Source organism: Zootoca vivipara, chromosome 3, assembly GCF_963506605.1.
Source record: "Zootoca vivipara chromosome 3, rZooViv1.1, whole genome shotgun sequence".
In the NCBI taxonomy this organism is placed as follows: Eukaryota; Metazoa; Chordata; class Lepidosauria; order Squamata; family Lacertidae; genus Zootoca; species Zootoca vivipara.
The window spans coordinates 115,149,928-115,159,187 of record NC_083278.1 but is presented as its reverse complement, the minus strand read 5'-3'; the positions used below and the strand labels follow the sequence as shown (position 1 = coordinate 115,159,187).

At 42.6% G+C, this 9,260-nt stretch overlaps 1 protein-coding gene across 1 annotated transcript in view; it reads right to left on the bottom strand.

The window, feature by feature from the left end:
• Nucleotides 1–974: 974 nt before the first annotated feature.
• FAM167A (family with sequence similarity 167 member A) overlaps nt 975–9,260 on the bottom strand; it is a 50,096-nt gene continuing 41,810 nt past the window's right edge. The window contains exons 4-5 of the mRNA XM_035110884.2: nt 3,195–3,324; nt 975–1,144 (exon numbers count right to left, since the gene is read on the bottom strand). Of these exons, the coding sequence (XP_034966775.2) occupies nt 1,119–1,144; nt 3,195–3,324 (156 nt within the window). The 3' untranslated portion in view covers nt 975–1,118. The remainder of the gene's footprint in view (nt 1,145–3,194; nt 3,325–9,260) is intronic.

The window sequence follows — 9,260 nt, the reverse complement described above, 5'->3', positions numbered from 1 at the left end:
TTCAGATCCTATAGTTTATGTGTAATTTGTTCAGTTTGTGTGTTTTTGAATGATTTAAGACCACATTTGGTATGTTGTAATTATGGTGTTCCCCCCCCCCATCTTGCAAGCCACCTTAAGCATGGTATTAACTATGGAAAGGTGGCACTCCAATAAAATTATGTCTGGAGGTATCTGGTCATTCAGCTAAGTGCCCACCATTCACAATTTAAAAGAGTGAGCTCTGTTGCCATAGAGAGGAATGGATGTTCATTCTCTTATTTCACCCGACTGGATGCCATGGGATCCTAGGATGAAGAATTCTTCCTGGTAGGCACATGTGCATGTAATTTTGCCTAATAAATGGTAATGAGTGGGTTTTGTGGAGCTAGTTTCTGTAAAAGCCTGGGCTACTTCCCAACCTGCAATCCGGGGTGGGGGGTGGGCTGGGCTAGAATCTCTAAGAGGAAGCTTCTGGACCTAGTCTGGCCAGTTCAATAATCCCAAAATTCAGAGACCTGTGAATTTTGAAGGATGACTATATTTCAATTGGCATACTGTTTCAAAGAGTGCTACTCAGGTTGGTTACCATTTCAATGGAAACAGAACTGAACTTCTTCTCCCTCTCATTCCAGCCTCCATATTTTGTCTCTCTTCATTTTCCACGTTGTGGCCCACTCCTTCTCACTAGACTGTTTTGGGGGATCCTCACCCCCTCTTAGGTTTCTTTTCTTTCTTTTCTTTTCTTTTCTTTTCTTTTAAACATTATTTTTTTATTAAATTTTCCAAGTAAACAAAACAAATTACATTTCATCTTAAATTCATCCTTCTCAATCCTTTCCCTCTGCCTTTAGGCTTCTTTTCTAATGACGTTTTGGGGCTTTGCACAACCCTGCCTGCTGACACATCCTTCTCATGGACGTAAGGTGCCATTTTGGCTTCATTAGCAATAACGCTCATGCTTAGAAATAAAAAAAGAGGGGAAAGGGCTTTTGGATCTGCTTTTATTGCAAGGCACAAGCTCATGTAAGCCTTGAAAATGTTGCTTTTTTCAATCTGGATGCTTTGGTGAAGATGTCTCTACCTGGGGATGAAACGGAATCCAGCGGGTCTCAAAGAGAGGGAGCATCTTCCATTTTTCAAAGGCATCTATCACTCATACGTCCTAAAACATAGAAACCGGGGGGGGGGGAGAGACAACAGTTAACTCAGTTTCATAGCAAAGTGACCATGTTCGAGACATGGAAATACAAAGCAAGCCATGTTGGACTATAAGAAAGATTTCAATATAATAAACCATTGGGTAGGGATAGGTCTCCATTTCAGTTTTCCATTTTCAGAAACTATGAATTAGGTAGATTCACCTTTCAATGAGAACTGAATCCAATCTCTGGCCCATCCTTACCCCTGGGGGGGACATTGTTTTCTAGGAAGCCACTCAGAGTGGCTGGGGGAACCTGGCCAGATGGGCGAGGTATAAATAATTTATTATTATCATTATCATTATCATTATCATTATTATTAGCAATTAAAAATGCCACGAAATAGTGAGCGAGCTTTCAAGGTTTCCAAAATTCTCCTGCAGACTGGATGTTATACACAACAGGGATTCGTTGTCTTTGTGGCCCCGAGGAAGAGTTCTGGGGAAACAGGAAGCTTGTTCACAATTTTGTGGAAATGTTTTGAGAAACACGGGAGGTACTGGCACCCTGGGGTTCATTCAGTCCAGTTGCTATTTTCTCTGCAATGACCCAGGACAAAATTCCTTCTTTCAGATTCTTTCTATCCCTCATCTATCTATCTCTCTATCTATCTCTCTGCTTGGAACTGAATATGAGAGATTTGCATGGAATGTATGAGATGTAATACTGAGATAATCTTAAATGGTGGAGGGCAGAACACTAAACTGAGTAAGTGTCCAGAATCTGTTTAAGCGGCAGAATAGACATCCCTTAGGCACTGAGATAAACAATGGGTGAAGCTGCTGAATATATTAAATGTGCCCATACAGTGTGGTTTCGGGATTCGGCTAAGGAGAACTGGCATAAGCTCACAGATCAAAGGGACCAAAGACTGCAGAGCTGGACCAGCCATGAGGCAGGTGAGGACCCTGCTTCAGGTGGTAGAAGCCCTGTAGGCAACACACTCCTTGATCCCCCACCAGCCTCTGCCAGTGGTGAAGCAACACAGCACCATCTTGCTTAAAATTTGCAATGATGGCTATGCTGCTTCTCTGCCAATGAGGGTAGAGTGTGTGGCAGTGGCAGAGCAGGCCATAGCAGCAGGAGCAGGTAGATGGGGTCAGGAGCGGTGCCGGGAGCATGGCAAAGAAGCAATTCTTACTTTGCCTCAAGCGGCAAAATGGGATGTGCCGCTCTTGGCTGATTCTGCCATAGGTATTTTTTATTTACAGTGGTACCTCGACTTACAAACGACTCGACAACTGAATTTTTCGACTTACGAATGGGGGTAATGGCCGCACGATTACAAATGTCTTGACATCTGAAAGGAAACCGCGGCGGTTTTAGACTTTTAGGGATTTTTTTTACTTACAAATTTTTAGATAGGGTTGCTTCAACTTACGAATTTTTCTGTTTCCAATGCATTCCAATAGGAAATTGCATTTCTAATGGCGTTTTTCGACTTGCGAATTTTTCAACCTACAAAGGTGCCTTCGGAACGGATTAAATTCGTAAGTCGAGGCACCACTGTAATTTTTTGCAATGGAGCAATTGAGCTTGCAGGCAAAGGATGATCAACTTAGGGGACTCTACATTTGGTACTTGGAGCAATTAACTATTTAGGTCAACGATGCTTTGGGTAATTAATGGAGCAGATAGCTGGTACTCATTGACCTATGAAAATGATATATGTAATTATCAAATTGGATATAAGAAGGGCTGTAATGGAAAAGTCCAATGGATTTTAACAGGGGATGAATGCTACATTAAAGGATGCCAAACCGGAATCAGACAGATTATTGTAAACATGCAGACTAATCAATAGTTAATTGTGAGAAGCCATCCTAAAGTTTTCCAAGTTGTTTTGTAATTAAACAATTTTCTCAGTTCATTGGGTCCCTTAGCCTCTGTCTGAGAAGGGATGTCAATTTAGCATGGCAGCCACCCAAATCAGAGGTTCCTTAAAATGATCAATCCAGAAGCTGATATGAGAAGGGCAGGAGGCGTAATTCTCCTCTGGCAAGCAGAAATTACCTTTTGCAACAGAATAGATCATAATCACACATTCCAATCTCTTCCATATAATTGGGACAACCTCCACGTATGCAAATACCGTTGGCATCGTCACAATCGTCATAACTGTTAGGTTCATCATCTGCAGATCCTGTGCAAAGAGAGAAACAAACGTAAGTGGTGAGAAGGAAGTTAATTCACAATAGGAAGGAAGGAAGCCACAGCTCCATAGCCCTTTGACCAGGAGTGGCTCTGTGACTCTCTCGGTTCCACCCTTGCTACATTCACAAGAAGAAATGGTAAATGTAGTTATGCAGATATTTGCTCGTAAGTGGAGGGTGTCAGCCTACGAAACTGGAGAGCAAGAAGTGAGGCACACAAGGCTTATAAGTTATAGAGAAACCAAAGACTATAACTGAAGCCATCAGAGCCCCAAGGACTACCCAGAATAAAAGGCTGTATATTGCATCAAGAAACTTTCCCCACTAATTAGCCGCTACATGTGCCAAATTTATTGGAAGACCTGTGGAAGAGACAAATCGAAATTTTACTTTTAAAAACTTTCCCCATAAAATTCCATAAAATCTAACCAAACTTTTACATGTGGTGCAATTTTCCATATATTACTGCATCATAATAGAGTCAACATGTGGACATCAAAGCATAGCCGTCCTTTGAAAGGCAGTTCTCCCTTCAAGTAATGTTGTTTTTTAATGTGTCTGCACATTAAAAAGTATAACTTCATGAAAACAGAATGAAAATATATGTTATATTCAGGATAATTGCATACCAATTATGTGCATAATGGGGAAAATTCAGCAACACAGTACATATTTCCCCTCATAGATGCACCTTTGTAGGCAATTTTGTCTGATATATACATTTTTACGCAAAGAATTCCCACTAAAGAATTTTCCACTAAAGAAAGGTCTCAAGCCAGAAAAGTTAGCAAGGCCACAGGACAGCAACTGGATGCCTCTCTCTCTCTCTTCCACCCCATAATCGGCTGGCAGGTATCCCTCTGTCTTCTCCTCCTCCATCCCTTACCTGGGGAAGCCAGGAGCAGCAAAGAGAGAACTGCCAAGCACAGGTGAAGGATCTTCATGGCTCAGGATGAATTGTGGTGGCAAAGCCGAATGCCGGCTTTTAAGCCAAATGGAGCCCCAAAGGTTGCCAAGAGAGGGCAGGGAGGGGAGGGAGAAGGTGGTTGCATAATTGTAATTTCTTTGGGATGTTGTGACTTAGGCTGATGTGGAAGAGAACGTTGCCAAAATCACGTGCCTCTGGAAAGGTATTCTTGCATTCTGTCAGTCATAGCAGTTTCCACAGAATTAAGATCACAAACATTCAGATGTGCTGGATTCATGTTTCAGGGGGAGATAGCTTGAATCAAATGAAACATTGATGAGGAGGATGCAATGCCCCACATAGGCAGTGCCAAGGGGATGTATCCCTCAGGTAAATAGCTCACAACCTCACCTGTCCCCAGCACATTGCTGGATCCTTGCGGTTACCTGAAGGAAGGGCACTTTTCACATGCTTGCCTCCCACAATGATTATTCTTAGTAGTAGTCTGTGCTTTTTTAAAAAAAAAATAATTTACTCATATTGAAATAATGCCTCTCAATTAGGCCAAACTTAGATTCACAAAATGTTTAGGGGTATGTGTACCCCTGCCCCACCCCACCCCCGGAAAAAAGTACTGGTAGCAGTAATAGCTTCAAAGAGTTCTTCAAATAGAAAAGATTCAAGTCCACTGATTGAAGAGGTTGAGTGGGGACATGCAGGGCAAGGAGATTTCAAAGGTGAAATGGTGGACTCTTGTGCATACTTGAAGGAAGGGCAATCTTCACATGCTCTCTTGTCCTTGTCCTCCTCCTCCTTCCAATCATCATCATCCTATTTCTCAGATTCAAGGCAACTTACAAAAAATATTTTAAAACTGGAGGGGCTCTGCTTCTCTGCTCAATTCACTTGCCATGTCCACTCTGCACCCTATAATAATTGGCCAACCTGACCTTTCCTTTCTCCTTTCCATCCTAGAAGATGACAAATCCCCCTTTCCCCCTTCCCCACCCTGTTTCTGAAGCCTCTTCACTCTTCTGTTTTGCGTGTGTAGACCCTTTAACCATCCCGAAATGAATTCAGACAAGACTCAAATTTTTGGTTTGGTTTTTGGCAGAAATTAGGCCACAACTTTATTGATTACAATCAAGTGAGTGGTTGCATAGGCTCTCATTCAACTAGCTCCCTGCACCCTTACAGGCAGTAATGATGCAGGGCAAACCATAGGTCAGCCTTGGGTAAACACCTGGCATAATTGAAGGCAGGGTCAAGCCAGTCCACCAGCCAGATGCCCCCCTGGACTCTGGCTCCGGGCACAACCATTCTCAGGGTTGACCAACCAAGAGTCCCAGGATTCCTTTAACGGAATACCCAGCGCATAGGGATGGCCAGACCGCTCTGCCACCCCTATCACCTGAACCAGAGCCTATCCGCAACCTTACAAGTTGTGACGATTTGCTACGCGGCAGGCGAAACCCAAATGGCACCAGCCAATCAGCAAGCGGGGAAAATACCTGCCGTGCCCCTGTCCCAATGACAGACGACACACGACGGCATAGCAAGGTCAATTGTGCAAGCCCTAAATATAGGGAGAGGTGGGCGGGTGTTCCGATGCACTGAGCCTAAAGGAGGAAGCTCAGGGATACGTGCATGGGCTTAAATAGAGATCCCTCTATTAGGAGGGAGGACCTGATGTGCGCTCCATGGAGTCGCTGTCATTGTGGCTAAAGATCAGGGATCTTGGGATCTCCAGATCAGAAACATCCAAAGGGCAATGAGTTAACCTTCTGTTCTTTGAGGTTTCATTTGAGCTTTCATGCCGAGTTCTGGTGCTTTCATGCGCAAAATGCTTGGAACTGAAGGTGGGGCACTTTACATGGAATATATGGGACCTAATCCTGAGCTATTCAAACAAGGTGGAGGGGAGAAGATCACACTGAGCAAAAGCCCAGCACCTATTAAAGCTTGACTATTAAAGGGTTGACTATTATACTGATCCTTTTCCACTGAGACAAAGAATGGATTGTACTGCATATTAATCTAAACATGCAAATACCGTGTGATTGAAGGATTGGAGCAAGAAGAACTGGCAAAACCTCACAGAGCAAAGCAACCAAAGGCAGGCCTGGTCCCAGAGCCGGACGAGCCTTGAGGCAGGTGAGGACGCTGCTTCATGTGGCAGAAGCCCCCAACCAGGCAGAAAGGCCATGTGTGCCCCTCCTTCCCTGCTCCTTCTGCCAGTGGCGGAGAAGCGCCAACATCATCAGCACTGGTTTTGGGCAAGATCGCTTTCATTTGGAGCAATACGGGGTGTGCCATCCTTTCCTGATTCTGCCAAAGGTGTCTTTTGCAATGGAAAATGTATGAAAACAACTGGCTGTGTAACCAATTAAGCTTGCAATCAAAGGATGGTGTATTCAGAGACCACTTAAGTAATTGATGCTTTGTGTAACGAATGGAACAGGGAGCTGGTACTCACTGCTCTATGAAAATTACATTCTGTGTAATAACAAGGTTGCATTAGAGATACTTTGTACTGCCAGTGACTGTTTAATTAATGAAAAACATTATTAAAACAACTGTAAATCTTGCAGGCTGTACAACCAACCTATATAATGACTGTAATGGGGTTGTTGGTTTTTTTGGCTTTTTATGTTTTCTTTGCTTCTGAAGTAATAGAATGGCGTTTTTATTGGGGATATTAGACACAGATATTGCCAGAGAAAATAATAAAATATTCCTTCATGCTACAGGGGCTGCGAGAACACTATTTGCTAAAAATTAGAAAAAAGAAACAATACCAACAAAAAAAAGAATGGCAAGACAAATTATTTGATTATATGGAATTGGCTAGATTGACAGAGGCAATTAGAGGCCAGGCCAAACAAAAATATCAAAAAGAATGGGAAAAATATAAAGATTACCTTAAAAAGCCGTGCCCTCAAATTAATACTTGGACTTGTTTCAATTAATTTCTGCAAAATAATTTATGGTACCTAAGTTAAAACAGAAAGTATAAGGGATAATAGAAAACTAAAAAGGAGACAGTTTACCAAAAATTGAAAAGAGAAACGTGTTGAGGATGAAGGAAGACAATTGGAAGAAAAGAAGACTTGAAATATGGTATATATATATCGTGGACAAGTTGTTTTGTATAAGTTTCCATACGTTATTATGTTTTATTTGTATCTTTTTGTTTTTTGTTCTGTTGCTGTTTGTTTGTTCATGTTGTTGTTTTTTCGATTGGGCATTATTATTATTTTATGTTTTGTTTGATAAGTGTATGTGTATGTGTTATAAAATAAACTCAATTTTTATTATTTTATTATTATTATTATTATTATTATTATTGGGAGAGACCCAGGTGGCGCTGTGGGTTAAACCACAAAGCCTAGGGCTTGCTGATCAGAAGGTCGGCGGTTCGAATCCCTGCAATGGGATGAGTTCCCGTTGCTCAGTCCCAGCTCCTGCCCACCTAGCAGTTCGAAAGCACGTCAAAGTGCAAGTAGATAAATAGGGACCGCTCCGGCGGGAAGGTAAACGGCATTTCCGTGCACTGTTCTGGTTCACCAGAAGCAGCTTTGTCATGCTGGCCACATGACCCGGAAGCTGTCTGCGGACAAACGCCGGCTCCCTCGGCCTATAGAGCGAGATGAGCGCCACAACCCCAGAGTCGGACACAACTGGACCTGATGGTCAGGGGGCCCCTTTACCTATTATTACCTATTATTATTATTATTATTATTATTATTATTATTATTATTGGCAGCTCCCAATGTCAGGGAAGCCAGCAGGATAAAAGAATGGGAGGCAGATACCATTCCATATAAGGCACATAATATCTGGTTGTAACAGGGGAAATCCTGTGCAGAGGGAGAGACAAATACCATGATCCACAAGGGAAAGGAAAGCTCATTCAGAATAGGAGGCACATCTTCACAGGCTCCCCTAAAATAAATCCTGGCTACACCCATGCTTCCCATATCTCCTTGGGACTTTGTGACTTAGGCTGACGTGGAAGAGAACGTTGCCAGAATCACATGCCTCTGGAAAGGTATTCCTGCAGTCTGGCAGTCATAGCAGTTTCCACAGAAGTCCCAATTACAGATCACAAACATTCAGATCTGCTGTATTCATGTTTCAGAGAGAGATAGCTTGGATCAAACAAAACATTTATGGGGAGGATGCATTGCCCCACATAGGAATTGCTTCTTGGGGGTGTTGGTCATTCTTTTTCAAAAAACTGTGAGTTTCTGTATGTAACACGAGGCTCCGGATGTGTAGCTGGGTTGCTTACATAGGAGCAATGACAAGACAGTGACGTCGTGGACATGTGCACTGCTCTATTTGATACAGGTAGGTAGTCGTGTTGGTCTGACGCAGTCAAAACAAAATAAAAAAATCCTTCCAGTAGCACCTTAGAGACCAACTAAGTTTGTCATTGGTATGAGCTTTTGTGTGCATGCACACTTCTTCAGATACACTGAAACAGAAGTCACCAGCCCCTTATGTATAGTCAGAGGGTGGGGAGGGGTATTACTCAGAAAGGTGGTGGATAAATGGACATAAATCTGGAATCACAAGACAGAGAAACCAGTAGGAGAACACTTCAATCTCCCAGGACATTCTATACAAGATCTCAAAGTAGCTGTTTTATTACAGAAAAAAAATCAGAAACAGACTGGAAAGAGAAGTTGCTGAATTGCAACCTCATCACCAAGCTTAAAACCATGGAGAGACCTGGTCTGAATAGAGACATTGGATTCTTATCTCATTATACATGATAAAGCTATTTTTGACCATCTCATCCCTTGCTTTTTCCTGTAAGACCAATCACAGTCGTTAACAGTCAACCACAGGTTTATCACACCTATCAGCCAATCACGGATTCCCACCACCCTTCTGAGTAATACCCCTCTCCACCCTCTCACTATACATAAGGGTCGGGTGACTTCTGTTTCAGTGTATCTGAAGAAGTGTGCATGCACACGAAAGCTCATACCTATGACAAACTTAGTTGGT